The 21,132-nt window shown below is 37.3% G+C and overlaps 1 protein-coding gene across 1 annotated transcript in view; it reads left to right on the top strand.

Annotated features, from left to right (window-relative positions):
• The window catches only part of LOC150091167 (putative polypeptide N-acetylgalactosaminyltransferase 9), an 886,865-nt gene that overhangs the window by 696,058 nt on the left and 169,675 nt on the right, over positions 1–21,132 (top strand). Inside the window, exon 6 of the mRNA XM_090374539.1 lies at positions 260–426. Within this exon, the coding sequence (XP_090230665.1) occupies positions 260–426 (167 nt within the window). The remainder of the gene's footprint in view (positions 1–259; positions 427–21,132) is intronic.

Raw genomic sequence — 21,132 nt, forward strand, 5'->3', positions numbered from 1 at the left:
TCTTAATAAGGGCCTCTCGGCTCTTTACCTCGCACTGTTCCTTAGCCAATTGTCAAATTAGGTGACAGGGCACGTTATTTACGTGGCGTAGCATTAATCAGTTGGAAGAATCACGAGTCACTAGTCCTTACGATTAAGTCCTTCAGTGTCAGCGCGCGCGCACCTGATGGCATTGTAATGTTAAGTAAATCCATTACGGCAATTTGATTTTCACTTAAGTAAAGTGGCATCTTAAGTTTCGCTTTCCTTATCATTTCAGATGTCAAAGTGAAACGTATCGCAGTAGCCTCCCTGCAACTAGCGTTATCATCTGTTTCCATAATGAGGCCTGGAGCGTTCTTCTCAGGACCGTGCACAGCGTGTTGGACCGCTCGCCTTCGGAACTGATTAAGGAAATAATCCTCGTAGACGACTTTTCTGATCTCCGTAAGTAAATGACTGTGTGTATGTATGTGTGTGTGTGTGTGTGTGTGTGTGTGTGTGTGTGTGTGTGTGTGCGCGCGTCTTGTCTGTCACTTAATGCGGCGGCGTATCTGGGTTATAGGCGAGTGCCCTTTAGCCCCGTCGCCACCCACAAATTAAAATTCCTCAACTCTTTTGTCTTATCACATTTGGTCTTTTCTTCCCTTGCAAAGTGATGTGTTTGCTGAGTTTATTACATTGCAGGAGTGGTAATATCTTTATCGCTACTCAATCTTGTTTAAAATTAATTCAAGCGGCTGTCTTATTACACGCGACTAAAGAGCTTTACTTTAGCAACTACTAAGCAAACATATACCTATAAACATGCACTATATACCCTGTAACTACGCTATAATTCTGTAATTACTACGCGAGCATATACTTATACAAATATCTAGTCTTTTTCCACTTCTGAAAGAGTATTACAGCCCTTTAGCGCAGTGAGGCCCACATTCTAGTTCAGAAACATTAATGTATATAATTGGCAGAAGCGTCAACGGGTGTACGATAAAGTTTTATATCTGTTATATGCCGAAATTTTTCTCTTTAAGTTTCCTCAATTTTTCACGTAACTTAACTCGGAATTCCTGGAGCGATGCAACAAAACCATTCTAATAACTAGTGATGGACATAACCGATCCGTTCGATTATATTCGAACGATGAAATTTTATATTAGATTATTTAGAAAGATTTGTCGAGCCACCCCAAATTTCGTTAAAATCGAACAAAGAGAAATTCTGCATTTTTTTTTCCCACTTAAAATTGCGAGTTATCTCTATAATAAATGGGAATATATTTCAGTTATCCGACAAGAAAATTTAAGATCAAACACCAAAAGTGTGTTTTGCTCGTTCTTGGAAAAGCTTCGCGATCAACATCTACTATTTTCGGTTGTTGGGGCATTACTTCAGCAGAAGAAAAAGTCGGATCAGCACAAAATTTTCAGTGTTTGAAACAAACACTGATCTCCGTGATGCTTTTAAGACCAGTTAAATCCATAATTTTCCTTAGTTCCCGCTCCCTTCCCAAAAGAAATCTATATAAATGAAAGTATGTTTCGGGCGGAATTACTCAAAGGAAAATTGGATAGCAATAAATTAATTTTGGTCGCATCCTATATCGTCAGTATTAAAGACACTGGCTCTCAGCTTCTGGTGAATTAAATCATCCATGCATTTATTTAACAAGAACAGGTTTTCGCAAGTTTCCTGCATGGGGAATCGACAATTCTTGTTGCATTTCTTTGACTCGACTGACTGAAAATTATAAAGACGCTATCTGTTTTCTCTTCAGGAGAATACAAGAAACTGAGAACTCGTTGCTGCTAAGGGTTGCGTTGTTCTTTTTTTTTTTTTTTTTTTTTTTGCATCAATTTCCTTCTTCCTCCTCACCGTTGCTGTACCTGCGGGACTCGCACGACTTGTTTAATCAAGCCAATAGCCCCAGTCTAATTTGTCCGCCTTTGCACGATTATCGATGGCCACCCTTGCCGTCTTCATCCGAATGAGCAAATGAAGTACTCAACAAATGCCGGGGTAATTTCCTGAGTAATCAAGTTTGTAACGGAACGCCGGTGCGTCAAAATCAACTTCTCCGTGAAAGGGTGTAAACAGATATTTCGAAAAATAGTCGCTGATGCACGAGTGTTATTGGTATGCCGAGAAATATGTTCAGTTAATTGCTGCGTCGCTCGATTGGTGGGGGCTTTAGCGGACTCAAATTATTTTTAAATCCAGCTCCTCTTTCTGCTACCCAGAGAAAGCCCAATTTGGTAACGAACTTAACACGAAATAGTCTTTCTTAGCGCAATAATAGATTGAATAACTAAATAACAATGCGTAAGATTATAATGCATTTATGAAATTTAAAAATACTATACTATAGGATTGCAGGGGAGTAGCTATAAATAATCTGTGCAAGAGGTATCTCAGATTTTTAAATGATAGCGGATTCCCCTTTTTCAGGTGATGCTATACGATTTAAAAATGCAACAGCAACTTAGACTGGCCACGGTTCCATGGACAGTATTTCTTTAAGTTCGGCCGGTCTCAGTCTTCGGTGAGAGCAGACAGATCCCCTGATCGAAACCGGTACGAATTTCATTTGACAACAAATAAATAGTTTAAAGTAATTAATTCCAGTAATTGTCGCCAAGTAACATGCGCAACGATCTCGCTCTACTACAAAAGCAGCACTGTTGATGCCATTTTAAGATAATTCCAATCGAAACCAGGGATTTAATTGCCAAAAATAGTTCCGAGTCTCTTTTTTCCCCCATCGCAGTCTGAGCTTTATGCTTGTGACCATCAGCGTTTTACCACGACAGTTATCGGCTTAGACAGAACAAAAACCTTAACCACGAGATAGTGAAAATTAGCTGGATCATTTTTTTCTCTCCCAATTTAAGCGAGCTGAAGCTAAAGAACCGTGACAATGATTGAAAATACCATTTAAGCCGCTCTTGTTGGCATTATGAAGCCGTCAGTGGAAGAGTTCAGATGTAATGCCCGGTACTTCGTGTTTACAGCGAATCTGTTGTGTGGGATGAAAGACTGGTTTTATAATCAAAGTCGATGATATGTTGGCGAGCGAGCAAGAACTGGAAAAACCGTTTTAAGGATGGTGGAGCATTATGATGGATGGAGACAATTTCCAATTTTGGAGTGTGAGTAATGATATTTGCGTATAGCTCGTGGTCAAAGTGATCCCTCTGAAGAAAAGTATAAAGAGCATTTAAAAGAAAACCCTTATTTAATGGTATAAAACCATTAAAAATTTTTTTATCAATTTTTATATACAGAAAAGTATCAAATTTCAGGATAGTTTAACAAAAACAGTAGAATAAAGAAGAGAATCCACTGCAAAGTTTGAAGATTGCATAATATCTAATAGGCTGGAAGTGTCGAATAAGCCAAATCAATTAAGTACAGTACTTATTCTACAATGTAAGGTGAATCAAACATTGACGTGACTTTGTATTCTTCATCAATTTTGAACAAGATAAATGATTGGAAAGCGGTTGATGGATGGTCAACAAGTGATCATCGAGTGATTATTTATTTTGATATATTTAATGTAATGAAGGTTAATTAAATAGAGTAATGAATTTGCAGATAGACTCGTGAGGAGTTCGGTGGATTGGATATTGTTCGTAATTGCTTGGATAATGAAGTGGAGCAGCGGCCTGGCAGACGATAGAGCGAGATTACTCTTGTGTTTCATCGAGAATCGTCCGGTTCGATGAGAAGGGGAAAGAAACTTAACAAGTCAGTGGCATGATGGACTTAGCAGGATGAGAAAGGAAGTGAATAGAACGAGAAGGTTTCAGAGGGCCTGAAGGAATGGATATGAAGTAGTGGAGTATTATAAAAGGCAATATAAGGAATGTAAATTAAGTTATGTTAAAGAGATTAGGAAATGTAAGAGACAGTCATGGTATGACTTTGTTTCATTTGAAGGCAGTCGTGATCCATGAGGAGTGTTTTCTAAGATTACAATGGATAAGATGAAATTGGATTGAATAAATTTTTCCATTCAGTCTTGTCTCTGAGATCTTGACGTGGGAAGACTCGGTCTCTATGATATTAGATAAACTGTTTCTTAAAAATGAAGAAATGGAAGAAACTATAGGACAAGGTTGTATAAGGCAGGAAAACAGGCAGTATGAGAATGATATGGTTGAGGATGATTTTCAGATTGATAAAATGAAAGCAGCATTAAAGTCAACCGAGAATAAGAAGGTTCCAGGAGAGGATAAGATTTTTGTTAAGGCTGTTAAAACTTTTGCAGAAGAATGGCCTACTATTTTATTGTCCATCTATAATGCTTGTTTACGAGAGGAATGTTTTCCATCTTGCTGGAGATAAGCCTTGATAAAAAAAAAAAAATATTGTTGAAAGGAAAAGATAAAGATGTAAAAGATCCTATAGGCCCATAGCTTTGCTGTTGGTTCTCTGTAAGGTATCGGAGAGAATGGTAGTGAGAAGAATAGATATCAAGAGAAGGGACAATATTCAGAACGGCAATTTGGATTTAAGAAAGGGAAATTTACCGACGATGCTAACTCTATTCGATAAGGTTAAATATACTATGAATAAGTGTGCACTCGGAATTTTTGTGGATTTAAGAGTGCCTTCGACTCCTTATGGTGGGAAACTATCAGGTTGAGAGATATAGAGCGTGTTTCATAGCTACTTTACAGGTAGGAAAGTAATAGTGAAAAACTATTATATCAGGGTAAGTAAGAATATTGAGAAAGTAGCCTACAAAGTTCGATTTTTGGACCAATAATGTGGAATTGTGTTAAACGAAGATTTAAATTATGATTGGAAATAAAGATGTGGAGACTAGGTTTTCGATTGAAAATAAAGCTGAAGAAGAAGCATGTCAAAGCTTCAAATGTGAGAGAATATGCACAAGTTAAGTACATCCTACGAAAACAAAATGTATGATGTTGAAGGGAAAACTTCATGTGAGTAGGCATCCCACTGTAAGGAGGCAGGGTTTACAATAAGTTGTGAAACCCAGGTTAAGTACCTAGATGTGATTTTACCCGAAAAACTGAGCTTCGTACCACATGCAAAATATTTAAGAGAAAAAGTAAAAGTGATATATAATAAAATTAAAAGAATTGTTAAAAGTGAATGGAGAGTTAAAGGTATTGCATTGAGGAGGCTATACCAATGTATATTCATTCCAATGGTAACTTATGCTTGTGGTGCGTGAGGCTCAGCTATAAACCGTGTGCATGTACAAAGGCATCTTCTGGCTGTTCAAAGAGCTGCTCTTCTTGGAGTTATAGAGCATGTAGACCTGTTTCCAACCATGCCTTGCAAGTATTGTCTGGAAAGTTGCCTGTAGATTTGGTAATTATGCAGCAGTATTTGTTATATATGAAAGGAAGGAATCAACCAAGGGAGCTCTATGAAGTTAGATATTGTTCAGAGTTGAATATGGACGGGCAGATGTTAGGCAAGAAAATGTAAGATTTGAAAAGAAAGCGAAACGGATATGGCATGGTCATTGGAGCATTTCTGATGTGGGAAGAGTAATGTATCTCTTGCTGCTTGATGTCACGACAATGGAAAGAAATAAGCTGTGGCCAACATTAGGATTGTATCAAACTATGATAGTTACTGGACATGGGTTAAAAGTGAGATTATATGAATTTAATTTGGAACAAGATCTGAATTGTAGCGTGGTAAGCCTGAGACTTCTCAGAATATCATTTTACATTGTCCTTTATATGATGAACGTAGAACTGAGTAGCATTTCCAAGAAATTTGGAAATGTGATAAGTCTGAAACTGTCAAGGCTCTTTGAAGTTAGAGAGTGGTATATGGCTTTTATTTCTTTTGTGAAAGATGTTTTTAGAATGTTAATGTAAATAGTGCAAATATGTAAATAGTGAGTTTTAATTATATATATATACAAATTTGTATATATATTCTATACGTTTTGAGTTCATGTATCTTCTTTTATGCCGTCTCCTTATTGGAGGCTGGCGATCATCACACTGTGCTTCTCTGTCTTGGGCGAGATGAAAAAGATCTTCAGTTGATCTCTGCCAGTTCAGTTGCAGATATCTTCCAGCCATGAAAGTTTCCTTTTCCCCACTCCTCTCTTTCCCTCTATTATTACTTGGAGCGTTTCATGTATACAGTATTATTTTTAATTGTACAGCGCATACAATTGTGTAAATAGCAATATTATTATTTATGAGTTTGTTTTTAAATGTAAATATGTATACAGTACATGATCGTAAATAGAACTGTTAATGTATATTATTGCATGAGGCAAACGCATGTAATGTGATATGTTAGTTTTGCTAGATAGTAGAAGACCCACCTCCCCGTGGTAGGGGCGGTAACCTTTTCACTAGTGCTGGGAGAGATTCACTTGATGAAGAGGGCTATAAGTTAGATTAGTTGAGTTTGAATGTACTTTGGCGTTGATGAGCTTTAGCTCATAGACCGCTCGTGATGATACGCTGAAGCCCATCCATAAGCATATAATAGTATCGCCTTGGCTGAATTTTGGCAAAATTTTGCCACTGTACTAAGAACACTGTTCGTAACATACGTATACGAATCTCGCTCATTTCCAATATTATACTCAATTCGTTTTGCAATTCCAGTTTTCTCCTTTGAAGCCCAACAGCAGCAGAAAGATCAGTACGCAGAGCCAGTGCCGAAAACCAAATATAATAATAAAAATAAAATACGCGCGTTTTTTTTTTTTTCTCTCTCTCTCTCTCTCTCGACTATTCTGTGCTTATAGAAACGTGTCGTGTTAAGAGTTTCTCTAGTGGATCCGACAGAGCCGTAAACAAATTTTCTCTCTTCACCAGACTGACTTTAATGGAAATCCCATGAATTCTTTTGCTCTGAGTTTTTTTTTTTTTTTTTTTTTTTTTTCTCCTCCTCTCTCTCTCTCTCTCTCTCTCTCTCTCTCCTGTATTTTACGATTGCATTTTCTTCCTTCTACCATCGCTTTCGCTCCGAAATAGCAGCATTCCCGTCTTCATCCATTTTATGTATCTTAACGTTTAAATCTTATTTTTATTTACTGAATGGGCTTTTCCACTGTATCTATCAGAGCTGACGATATCAATTTTATCTCCATTTTCGGATCAAAGAGGATTATTGAAGTTGGCGCTGCCGCTTCATGGGCGTCTGCAAACACTCTAACCGTGTTATTTTTGCTGTCTCGAGATCATAATACATCGGTCACCTACGTGTGAATTCTGTTCCCTGGCGGGGATGCTGTGATTCAACATCTTCCTCGCACTGATCCGCTCGTAAGCCTATGTAAACCGATACGTACGGCAAACAACACTCGTTCGAGAACGCGAGAAGATAAAGTAAACAATGCCGTCGTTAGGGCAACCACACTACATACTGTTCCTAACGGTCGCCATTAACGAGTACTGTCACCTAAGAAATAAGGAAGATTTGAAATTTGCACATACGCTGAGATTTCTGAACTTTTTTTCAAAATAAATGACTAACGATGTTTAATGGTTTCTATTACGCATATAGCAAAGTTTAGTCCACTGTTTGGACCATCAATTAAACGTACAAAGTACGTTTAATTGATGGTCCTAACTTATGCGTACTTTTTTTCTTCTTTTTTTTAATAGTCCATTTTCATCCGCTTTTATTTATTCATTTTTTCGACAAACTGTGAACAGTAATGCCCTCGCATTTTTACAGTTCTTCTCAGAAAAGGTTCTGTTGTCCTTTTGTCCATATCCCCTTTCCGTCCCGCTAACTCTGGTTTGGTATCAAAGATTGCAGCCAGCATAGGCTGCTTTGTTCCACTATTCGATTTCTTTGTCTCTTTGTTAAGCGCTTTGCTTTCATTCGCTTTTACTAAAGAACTACAATGTTTATTTGTGTGAAGTTGCATTCTCCGACCGTTCACTAATCCAAGGTATCCCATGTGACGACTTCTGCAATCTAGCAAAAGTTGCTTGCTTGCTTGCAGCAAAGTGTTACTTTTAGATCCTTGCTTATTGCCAGTAAAAAAAAAAACAAAAAAAACCCGGGTTTTTGAATTGAATATGTTACAGAATTTAATTAAGGCATGAAAATATTCACCAAGAGCGTTACTCATAAATCAGTATAATATGAAGTCAAGTAAGATGGACTTGTGATTCAAAAAAAAAGTAAAGGAAAAAAATAAAATAAACGAATAAATTTGATACGTATCGCTGGTCTAATTTTCCATCATCTTTCTTCTATTTGAGGTGGGAAAAAAGAAAGAAAGAAAAATTTTATGTCCTCAACCAAGGATTTCAAGGATAATCCCTCGTGGATAGCAGAGTGATATAATCCCGTCAATGACGCGAGGAATTTTTATGGAACTTTGTGGATTTTTCTCCTTCCGGAAACTTGAATTTTTCGTCCAGAAACCTGGAAAATCGACCACAGAATACACGCAATTTAGAGATACGCTATAGCGACGCCTCATAGCCTTAGTTGCTTGGCGCATAATGCACATTACATTCTAAGATAATGTGCAGGTCCTTATAATCAATTACATTATGAGGAAAATCTGAAGTTCATTAATTAAAAAAAAAAAAATGGCTTTTGCAGTCAGGTAGTCGAAAGCCAACACTGGCTGCAGATCGAACTGTGGTCTCATCGGACCCGCTTTCTGTTCAAATTCATCTTTTCTTTAATCTGTGCTATTACTCCCGTCCCGCGACAGATGACTGCCTACCCCCACCCCTTCCTCTATGTCCTAATCGCAGTACGATCCTGGAATTGCAGACCACATATATATTAGAACAACATCTGCAACTTATATTGAATTTTTGATAAAGAATAGCCCTTTGAAGAGAATTTTTCTGCTTGCTGAGGGTTATTCACTGCAGAACATATTTCGGTTTTTCATCCGCCAAAACAAAATGACCTTTAGAACGCACATTTCGATGGCTGAAAAATAGTGCTGTGTCCGAACAACAAATCAAACTTCAACAAAAGCTTATAGGAATCGAGGAGGAACTTTATGAAAGGATCGCGATAATCAGACGACTAGAGATCTCGAAAAACCTTTTCCACTTGAATGAGGATCGAAGGAAATTCCTTTCATTGAAATATTTTTTCCCAACTATTTTGGAAGTGTGGACTGAGATCAATATAGTGTAAATATTTATAGGAAAAAAATTCCTAAACTGTGTTAGGAATTTTTAGGAGTTGACGTCGTATTGATCGCAAAAACAGAGATGGAGCAAAAATAATAGATTTAAAGATAGATGGCTAAAGAACGATGACTTCGGTAAATGAGACGAGTTTATGCAAACCCCGCAATGGTCCTGGATAATATATTTATTGAGGAAACTTGAATAAACCTCGAATTTCGTGATCAGGGATGGACAAGAACAGATCCGCACAGGTAAGTTGGGTGTATTGTGCTGACAGATGTACCCAACTTCAATAGAAATAGTTGAAATGAAGCTGATTCTGCTGGTAATGCAATAATTGAGTTATAACTGAAAGGGAATGGAAGGTTTTAAATAGAACCCCAATTTTTTTATGTGACTGTAATACATTGCGATTCAATTTAAGGAAGGATAATATGGAGAAGATACAGAATGAGTGCAGAAATGGATGAAAGAAAAGGATAAAATTGGAAAGAACAAAAAAAAAAAAAGAAAAAAAAAAAAGCTGCCTGAAGAGTGACATCTGTCAACACAACCCTCTTAGCCAATTGTCCTCTCGTGGCAACAATTGAGATACAATCAACACGAAAGATGTATATTTGACGAACGTGACCAGAACGTGTGTGCTGTATAGTACCCTAAATTGCTTTATCAGAGGAGTCGGTCTCTTTCCAGAACGGTCCATAAGGCAATGATTCCGAGGAAATGCCAGGAAACTGCAGCGATTAATGATCAAAAGCGAAAAACATCTTGGGCAGCTTTCATCTACTGAAACAGGCGTTAGTTACTTCACTATTCGATATCGAGTGTCAACATCCAGAGATAGATGCTCTGAATTCTAAATGTCCTTTTCTTTCTTGAAGGAAATCATAGGTTATTTGAAGGACGAGTGTGTGCGTGCGCACTCGCGTCACTATTTCTCTGAGACTGTGAGAGTATTATTTTCTTCGAAGTGCTATTAACGAGATTTATACGTATTTGTTCGCTTCTGGAACGTGTCCAGTAATGTGAAAACAGGAGAAATATCGTGGCAACATTTTAAGAAAATAAAATCGTAGACTGCAGTTTTGAAAAAGTCGGGTGATTAAACTTAGGTCAGTTATCAGATTCCTTTTCGTAGCTTAAAGCGCATTGTGACGTCATTGCTAATCAACCACTGCGAAGTTGGGAGTATTGAGAAGCTTACTCAGTCGCAATCGACTTATCACCTCCACTTTTTTCGCATTAGAGAATTTTCTCCTCACCCAGAGATGAGATAACTTTTGAAAAATTTTCTCTTTCAAAGAAGTTTTGAAAAGTAACCTCGATATAAGATTTCATGTACATTTTCTCCTCAAGACAACGCAATGAAATGGTGCTAAATATCTTAGAAGGGCTATAAATTTTATCTAGCCCAGTAAACCGGCTTCCAAAGTAAGGAAGTTTGATGGAGCCTTCACGTTTGATATATATCACCTCCTTCGGTCAACCTCTAAAATAGCATTTCTCCTGAGCTCCTCTCTGCTTCAGTTTCACCGACTTTACTACGAGTTCTGTCCCAAGTGGTAACAAGAAATCTGCAGGATGGGGGAAGGGGAAAGAGAAGTTAAGCTCGCGTGAAGTTTCTTCCCCTGAATACCAGGACCAGTAAGTTTCTATCGCTGCCTGTATATTATCAAAATTACACTGCGGTGAAACCACATCACAATTGCGCATGGATCGACAACTTTCTCCCCAGAGAGACAAGAAAAACTGTTGGCATCAGGACTTCAATACGCGCATCTGCAGCAGAGGAAGAAGGCGAAAAGTGTACGAAGAGGGTTTTGATGTGATTATGTTCTGTTTTTTTTTCTCTCCTTTTTTCTGGGTGAAAATGCTATCATTTTTTATTTCTCCATTAGTTTTGAATAACTATCCTTCAGGAAAGTGCTGATGCTCCTTTCTCTGGCTGCTATTCTTCCCTCTTTTTAAAATTCTATTTCGAATTTCTTTCTAATTTTTGTTAACTTAAAAAAAACCCCTAAAACCCAGAAAATGGGTATAGATTCTTCAGCAGGACTTTCTCTGTTTTCATTAAATATCTTTATCCGTCTTCCTACGCCGAATAATCTGATCCTGTCTGTATTATATATATATTTTTTCTCTCTCTCTCTCATTGTACCAAACCAAAAGTGAAAATACACTCAAAGTTGCATCATAAAGAATATAAAAGTTTTTCTACGACACTTTCTGGTAGTTAATTTTATTAGATTACCTAATGAAACTAATTACCAGAAAATATAGTTGTTAAAGAGTTTCTTTGCCCATTCACCGTTATCACTTTCTTGAGTCTTTTTCTCACCAAAGGATATTTTGACCTTTGGTGAGAAAACTGAAGGGAGGCCATTATGGCGTTCCCATTGAAATTACCATCACTATCAAATTGAGCTTTATCAAAGTTGCGCTTTAAGCAGCTTCAAAATAAAGTTCGCATTAACAAAAGCCCAGTGTAAACTCCTTTAAAGGAGAAAATTTCTAGTTATCTGATCGTAGTCCATTCTGCATTAATTCTTAACAAGAATTCTGCAATATATATTTATTTCCATCCATTTCTGTTCACTGCATTCCAATGGCTTCCTTCGAAATATGCCGTACGCTTTTCAGGTTTGACAACAACACCATGCGCGCTTCCTTCTTATATTGCACAAAACTTCATCTAAGTAGAGTTCACAGGAAATTTCGTCAACGAACGATTTTGCTTTTTGAAGCAGAGCTTTGGCCTTTCAATATCGTACGTCGTTCTTTGTAATTTCTCATCATTGTAGCTATTGATTTTTTTTTTATTCTTATTTCACTATAATTGTACCTTTTTTTGTGGTTTTCCTGCCAATAATAGTTCCTTCTTTTTCTCGAGGTATTCCATCCCATTTATAGCCTTCATTTTGATTTCTGTGGTGCAAGCACCTACAAAGCAGGTCCTCCAAAACCCACTCCATTCTGCGCGTATTTCCGTGCAATTCTGAAGTTTGTTTGTTTTTTCGCCACATCGATTCCCTAAACATTTTTTTTTTGCATTGATTGCACGCTGCCAGCTACTAATTATTTTCCATTGGTTTTCTGTAGAGCATAATAGTGGCCGGAGGGTAGCTTTTAATGACAAGCTGATTATCTAAAAGTCTAAGGCAGTGGACGACGGCCCTACATATTAAGTGTAGTTTTTTTCGTGGTTCATTTGTGAATTCATAATTGGTTCTGTTTTTAAAGAGTTAAAAACAGAACCAATTACTCACTGAAAGAAAGACAATTCGTTAGATTTATATTGGCTATCCCATCGGTACCGCATATCGTATGCTTCATTTATTAATCTTTCCTATCTTCCTTGCATCCATTCGTTGTCAGTCCAATTTTTTTACAGAATGGAAACGTATGCTTTGAACACCTGGAACAAAAAGGTATCGTATTGAATTAACTGAAAAATCAAAAATGCTCCGCCATTTTTACATATCTGTATATTGTTAGTAATATAGACGGACGGGAAGCAAAATCTTGCATTAAACTCGTCACCTATCAGCTGTAAAATACGTATTTAATTGATTTATGGAACGTCATTTTTTATATATAAATTTGCCAGCGATATCATTTTTCCACTTATACTTACTGGCCTCTTTGGTTCAGTAGATCTCTCTCGGTTACGCTCTTCACTCAAAATGTTCGATATGTAATATTTCTAACTATCCCAAAGCGGGCTTCGCGTCGTGTCTCAGATCACCAAATTTTGACATCATATTAATATTATAAAATTATTTTAATAATAATAATAATATAATCTTTCGTGGTCTAATGTGCTTTGCGTAGTCTAAATAACCCAACCCATCTCATCATAAATATAAATCAATGTTTTGTTTGCTTAAACAAATATATTCTTTTCGATTGAAATTTTAGCCCCCTTTATTTTAATTCTGATTTTAATGGCTATTCATTATTTATTGAGTGATAAGTCGAACATTATCATAATGGTTTCTGGTAAGCCACCACTCTTGGGTGACCTTTCTTCTTTAAATTTTATTTATTTATTTTATTTTTTCGTTTCTTCAATTTGCTACTCACGCTAATAATACAGATGTCAAAGATGCATTGTAAAGCAGTCAGATAAATCGTTTCGTAAAACACTAAATTATTTATATATTTTTTTTTTATTACTTAAAAACATAATAAAATGTTTTCGCAGTTTTGAAATTTATTTTTCGATGAAAACGTAACTTACAAAATATGTTGTGGAATTTCCAATACGTTTTCAAACAAACATATTGGAAATTCCTAATTTGTTAATTTTAAAAAATTTCTTTATTTTTGTATACGCAATTATCATTTTAAGTTTTCCTTGGCAAATACCTTAATATATGGCTTCTTTTGCGCGTCAATCCAACGTACAATTGAACATCATTTCAAAAAGCAGGGTTTTTAAAAGCAAACTAGCCTAATCAAATGTTTGCCCAGATTTTGTTAACAGTGATTTCAAAATGACGCGTTTTATCCATAAAACTTTCCGCGTTATTATTCGTGTTTTATTTACTTGTGAGTGTTAATTCCGCGTAAGGCTGAATTACTTTACTGTAATTAGCGTGTAATCAATCATCCTGCCCCACAAATGAGTCACAATTGTCACAACTTATCCGACGATGTTAGTTGATGTTCCATTAATTTAAGTTAGCATTTGCTTTCTACTGTAGCTAATTGAAATTTTACAACTTTGCCTGTTCTCATTGATAACCAGTAACAAAACTTAACTACGACTCCTGTTCTTCACCTTTTTTTAACTTCTCTTAGTTTTTCTTTAAGGACTGGTGGACTGTTTTACCGCATAATAAAAATTATTTATATCCGCCGTAATAATGAGAGTAAATTACTGCATTTAATAAAAGGTAAAAAAGTCCATATTTGTGGCCCATAGCTCCATAAATTTGTTCAATGTGACCCCATTTCCTTATTTTATTTTTTTTAAAACTCGATTCGTCCCCAAATCCATCTCGCAAGCTAATTAATAATGTCTTTTAAGATGCCAAAGGCGTAAAATTTCAGAGGATACAGAAACAAGATGTTCCATGAATCATAAAGATTGTGGTAGAACAGAAACATCAAGCATTGTTAGTGAAACTAGCAGTGCGTGATGTTCCTGGAATGGAGAGGTGGTGATGATTCCAAGAAATATATGCATTTTTCGATCGTTGCATATGATAGTAATAAAAATGAATTCCAAGCTAATAACAAGTAATTCGCATTGTGATGACCTTTCGTAATAATAAAACAAATCGAAAGCATTCCGTGAGTGGTAGTGCGTAGATAAACTGTGTTGCTTGAAGATAAAATATTGAAAAGCTACGTTGGTACATTACGTTTATTTTCGAATTGGAAATATGTAAATAATGGAGTCGAACGTTTCGTGGTATTTACTTATCACTTCTCTTAGTTTTTAAACCATGTTTAAAAACTAAGAGAAGTGGTAAATGCTAATGGATAAAAACTTAGTTTTTATCCATTAGCCTATTCGAACTGGAGAGCAGTTTGCACTCCGTCTAATCGATCATATAAAGCAATTATTTGAACAGTAAAATTATGAACAAAGTTAGTGATACACTGACAAAAATTCATGTGGTCAACATGAAGTAGTTTTCATCGATTGCTGCCATAGGGATATGGGTGGCTTTCGTATATAAGACGTCCATAGACTGCATTTGTAGCGTATTTCAGATATTCACGGAGTGAATATCTGAAATACGCTACAAATGCACTCCCTTTATTTCCAGGCGGTGGACTATTCAGAGAACCTGAGCTGGAAGGAATCGATCACCAGTTTTCAATCGATGAAAAATCGAACGCAGTGCTGGTCCTAATCTTAAGACTTGCGATGGACTACTTCAAAGCTCTCCGTAGCCGAGTGCAGTAGCGCACGCTCTTTAAGTAGACCGGGATTCAAGCCCCTGACTGCTAAATACGGTAAATTTGCCAATCCGCACTGGACCAGCGTGGCAGATTATGGTCCATTTCCCTCAACATGGTCGTTGAGGAGGCTTTTATCCTTCGGTGGGTTGATAATGGCTGCAGTTTGCCTTTTTTACTTCAACGCTGCCAGAACTCTGAAGATAAGAACTTCCGTTATGAGCTGGGTTGTTATTATTACTCTCCTGTTCACTTAATATTAAAGTAGAGCGCTGTGTTATTCCTATTAGTTGGACCATTTCTGTTGAATGTACTTGTGGTGGACGGTGAAGTTTGTTCGATGCCTACCTAAAGTACTCTTCAGCGAAGTCTTATTTTCTGACTGGGGCGACTGATGCCCGTATTTCTGATGCGTAAAGTACTGTTGGCAAATTGCTCTTTCAAAGTATCTTCTTTGTCAAGTTTACTTCGTTCACACGGAGTAGATTCTACTTTTCATGCCACCTGTTGCGCTTGGAAGACTACTATACAAATTAGAGCAGAATGTTATTAAGGGTAAGTTGCTACAATGGATAAAAGGGTGGTAATCAATGGACGCTGCTCTTCGTGGACTAATGTTATTAGCGAGTGCCACAGGGTTCGGTGTTGGACTCACTGTTATTTTTATATTTATCAATGATATTGATGAAGGAATATCAGGCTTAGTGTCGACGTTTGCAGGGTTGTTAATGACAGTAATGGCAGTGTGATACTGCAACAGGATCTAGAAAATTTGGGCAGATGGACTGAGAAGTGGCAACTGAAGTTTAACATTGGCAAATGCAAAGTACTGCATATGGGTAGAAGTAACCCCAGAAGAACGTACCAACTGTGTGTTACTACACTTAGGGTGGTAGAAAATGAAAAAGACTTGGGAGTAATTGTGCAGTCAGATATGAAGTTTTCTGAGCAGTGGAGACAGGCTGCAAGAGCAGGTCAAGGGGTTTTGCCAATGATGTACATTGAGTACTGCGTACAGGTCTGGAGGCCTCATTATAGGAAGCATGTAGAATTGCTGGAGCATGTACAGAGAAGGGCAACAAGATTGGTGAGGGGAATGAAGGGGTCCTCTTACCAAGAGAGCCTTTAAGTTCTACAAATTGCATTGGCTGGAGACTAGGCACCTAGTCTCTAGCGTAGACTCCTTGAATGGGTTAAGCATGCTGAATTCTGATGGGATTCTTCCGCTTGCTCAGATTACGAACCTGAGGGAGCATAAATTCAAATTGAGGAAAGACAATTGTAGAATAGATGTGCGGAAATTTGCCTTTAGCCAGCGGGTGGTTATTGCTGGAACAAACTTCCATCTGTCGTTGTGGAAGTTGATCGCTTAAAATAAATTCAAGGAGGAACTGAACAAAATTTTAAAGGGAATGGTTGTGTGAATCTTTTTTTTTTTTTTTTTTTTGGCTGATGTTACATAAGCTCATACGCTTGCTTGTCTTGCATCTCTAAGATCCTTGAGTGTTACCTAATAGAATTAATGATGATTATATTCTGGTTGACGCCGGTTTTTTTATGCTATTAATTCAGATTTATATCTAAGCTGAAATGGTTTAGCACTCCTTTGGCTCCCATATTTTCTCATTTACTGAAGATGTAATAGCGAGGTGCTAAGCTCTGGGGGAACAGTTCTTATGAATGTATGTGTCATCTGCAAACATCTCTTCCTTGAATAAATGGCGAGTGTAGCCATGAACAGCTGATCAGAAAAACCTGCGCCTTGCGGCGCTCCTGCATTGATCTCTCTCTAGTGTGGACTCATGTGCCTCTTGCGAGATGTTGCTCTGTGTTGTAAAAAGCGATTATAAGAATGCTAATACATGCTTTATTATGAAATAATATGTTTTAGTACGCAATTACAAGCACATCATTAACGTCTATGCTATCAAACGTAACTTGAATGTTGACAAATCATAACGTATTGTTCTCCTTAGTTTAATGCATTTAGAGTATACTTGATTATTGTGAGTCAATTTATCACAGATAATTTAGATTTATGTAAGTGCCGATCTTAGTAAGTTAACCGATGTCATTTCATGTTCTGCTCAACTTATAGTCCTTTTTCGCTGTAATTACTACTTCATTTTTACATTTTGATTATCATCTTTGTTTTTATCTATTAATTATTATTTAGTTATTATTTTATTTAATTTTTTTTTCTATTATAAAACAAAATCACTTGTATAAACAACGAATTGTAAGATTCCTCTGGCTTGCTGTGTAAGGAATCACTATTGTATACAATTTATGTTAATAAAGAATCTTATTATTATTAGATACGGCGTACTGACACTATTGTACCGGCTGTGCATTATTTTGTTCTAAATCAATAGATTTAGTGTGGAATAGATTTCTCCAGGACTTTGAGAAAAGATGATGCTGAAGATAATGATCTGTAACACTTTTTTTTTTTTTTTTGTTTGCTTTTTGGATTTTTAGTTAAATAGGCCGAGGTTTAAATGTGTATTTTAACCAAGACATCTGCGAACGTACGTTGATTAAGGACCTGATTAAAAATATTCTCTAACAGACCCACAATATAAAAGCTTAAAACATTTTAAATGAAATAGTATTAGTAAAGTTTATTTGTAATTCAAGAGCGTTCTAAGGGCTTTTGATCTGAACATGACTGTAGGCAAACTAAGCCTGGAATAGAGATTGCACGAACAGTAGTTTACTTCATCCCAAATTTGATTAAAATTAGAACCCCATTTTGTCAGATAACGGTGAGCTGAACACCCTCGAAACGATCATCACGATGAGGTGAACATAATGTCCGAAATAACAATTAAGCGGGTTTAATTCTTATTAAACATAAATTAAACGCAGTATTAGCAACTACGTTATAGAGTTAGCATTCACGTCTTCAAAAGTTTATACTCTTTTGATATATTTTCTACAAGTTTATTTCTACCGTTGCGTGAGCATTCCTCAACCCCCTTTGTTTTCCGTACCAAAGCGAATTTGCACTTGCTGAAAGTACCTGAACAGTCGTCCGTTTCTGTGAGCAGAAGCTCTGCTCCATATTCGCTCCACAGTGCTTCCATCTATCCGAAGAATGGGCTAAATACATTTCTTGTAGCTGGTTGGATCAATGGAAAACGTTTCCGTTCGCTAGCAGATGAAATCTAATGAATGACTGTGCCTCGGAGGCAGTTGTTCCAGGAGAAGAAAAGCAATCATTAATGGAAAGGTTTACTTGCGTTCCCTTCGGCAGCTGTTGTGTCTAACGTCTTACACGAAGCTTCCATCGTTGGATTTAATTGGAAAGTGTAGTAGCTTCGGAATACATTGCGGGAGCACGGACAACTGAGTCACAGTAATGGGACTAATGGAGTTTTAACACAAGACCTCAGTGTACATACACGTCGCACCGGAATTTACGATTTGTTGCAGCCCGATCCCGACTCACCCATTCTGTCCCATTTTTCAGTGCCAAGCGTTCGTACTCTTCGGTTGCTGGCTCTTCGTTTAAATGCGATGCCCTTAATTTTTCTGAAGCCGCCTTTCTCTGCTCTACAAAGATTCGGCATGGCCTGAACCGATCTCTAGATGGAGTCATTTAAAAGACATTTAAGAAGACCTCCTAATGTTGCTTTAAGGTTGCTGTTTCACGAGCATAACTGATTACTATGTGGAATTTCACAATCCTGAAATATTCTCTTCGAAAAGTTTAAACTGTTTACTGTCTTGGAAAGCGGCTCACGAGCACAGAGCATTCGCGCTCCTCGCAACCAGCTGAAAACATCGAAATTTTACTGTTTTTTTTTTTTTTTATTCTGCGAACAGAATAATTCAGAGTAAGATAACGAATAAAAAAAGACACTGGACCTATATATATATATATATATATATATATATATATATTTTTTTTTTTTTAAAGTTAATTGTGAATTTAATGTCTATCTAATTAAAAGTGTCAAGGTGGTGGTGGTTGATGTTAGGTTGTTGGCGTATCAGCGACTAAGACCATATTGTTCCGTCTATACTGCCTGCAAATTGAGTGTGTTCTGTGTTCAATTTTCTGTTTGCTGAACGAAAAACTCGAGTTTCCGGGAGAAAAAAACCATGCTACCTCGCCTGAGACCGACTAACTCAGCCACGGTGAAAAAGGCCCATAAAAATTCCTCCCTCATCGACGGGACTCGAACTCGGGTCTTGTTCCACCCGGTGTGCGGAGGACGGTGATTCTGCCCACTGTGCTACCCACGAGGGCAGATTATTGTCCGTACTGAAGTAGATAACCAGATGTATCGTGGCCCGCAGTACTGTACAGTATACAGTGGTTATGCAGATGTATAGGGTGTTCCTTTTGAATGTTCCTGATTTTAAATGTCTCTCAAAAGAAAGTCCAGTGCTAGGAAATGTTAATAACTTTTACTGGGAAAGAAAACTCAAACAGTTTATAATAAAAAAAAGTCAGCAGACTTGTATAGGAGCTCATCTGGTGCAATCTAGAATGTCCAAACGATACTCGATTTCAGACAGGTTCGCTCCAACATATCTGCACTGATTGTGGCATTTTCTTGCGCGATGCGTGTACATACGTGACGATGGACACCTTGGTGGGATAAATCGTGTCTTTCAAACAGCCCCAGAAGAAGAAATCTAAGAGAGTTACGTCAGATGAACGAGGCGACCATGGTATCGGTCCACCACGCCTAATCTAATGTGTCGTTCAGAGTAATGCGCACCTGCAGACTCCAATGAGGCGGTGCTCTATCTTGCTGAAAGATTATGTTTGGCTGTAGATGTGCCATCACGTATTGTCCCATCATGTCTCGGTATGTGATTCCTGCAACGGTATCCTCCAAGAAGAAAAAGAACGGTCTGATAATTATGTTCTTCATAAGACAACACCACACATTCATTTTTGGTCTGTTTTGAATGTCCTCTTGGATACATTTCGAGTTTTCAGAACCCCTTAATTTGTGTTGTGTTGCTAACTTTTCCTGAAATGTTGCCACGTCGGAAAACCTAACATGGCTCAAAAAATCGTGTTTTTGTCGATGCGATCAAGAATATCAATAACGAAATTTTGTAGCTGTGGTTTGTTACTCGACTTGATTTATTATTATTATCAGTTTATTAATCAAACACCGCTGTACAGAAGTTATCTAGGAAGATAGTTCGTACATACGTCGAACATAGCTTATTAGATAGAAACACATATAGTTAAATAAAATAAAATATCACAAAATACATAAATAATTATTAAATAAATAAGAATAACTACAGTCATTTTATGCTTGGATTGACTGTCATAATCATTCTGCTGAACTGAATATCGTCAGTTCTATAAGAGTCTTTTGAAGACACTATAAAGTTTTTATGAATTCATGCGCTTTTGAAGTCTTTTGCTATGAACAAATCTCATTTTTCTCGAAATGCATTCTTCATTATATATGTAGTGTACAGATCCGCTGCAATGAGCTTCCTAGATTCTGTCATGGCAGTACCTGTCCCGGTCTATTTTGAAGACTAAAGATTTCCAGAGTATTGGCAGGAAACATCCACCTTGATCCGTCCGTGTTATGGAGGGAGCTTCGGAGATTATGAGGGTAGTGGAGCTGGGCTCCCGGGCGGGGCCTGACTACAATATTTTCAATTTGAGGGCCATCTAAACTCCCAGTCAGAAGTTGTGCCAGCGTGCAGATGTTACGAAGGGTGACCATCTGAATCCACGGAGCTACGCTTAAATTTGTATACAGTACTGTATAGATTTTGAAATTATAAAGGGCTTCCAGCAATACAATTCACTCACCGTTGCAGCCAGTATTCCAGTCTGAGAAATTTCCTAATTAGTATTTGGGCAGAGGACCAAATTGTCGAAGCATACAGGAACGACACATCTTTTGATATATTGTGTCACTAGCTGCTGGTTTCGAATCCCAGTTATCTCCTGCCTTACAGCCCTTATGGTTGCACGAATTTTTGATCTGGTGTTCTGAAAATGCCTTTGGAAGGTGAGGCCATCGTCCCACGTCACTCCTAGGTCGGTGTAAAGATGTTCTTTCTGTAAAGGCTAATTTCTTGAGATGGTCTCCCCTGGACTCGTTCTAGC

This window comes from Mastigoproctus giganteus, chromosome 1 (assembly GCF_048544385.1).
Source record: "Mastigoproctus giganteus isolate SK-2022 chromosome 1, ASM4854438v1, whole genome shotgun sequence".
Taxonomy (NCBI): domain Eukaryota; kingdom Metazoa; phylum Arthropoda; class Arachnida; order Uropygi; family Thelyphonidae; genus Mastigoproctus; species Mastigoproctus giganteus.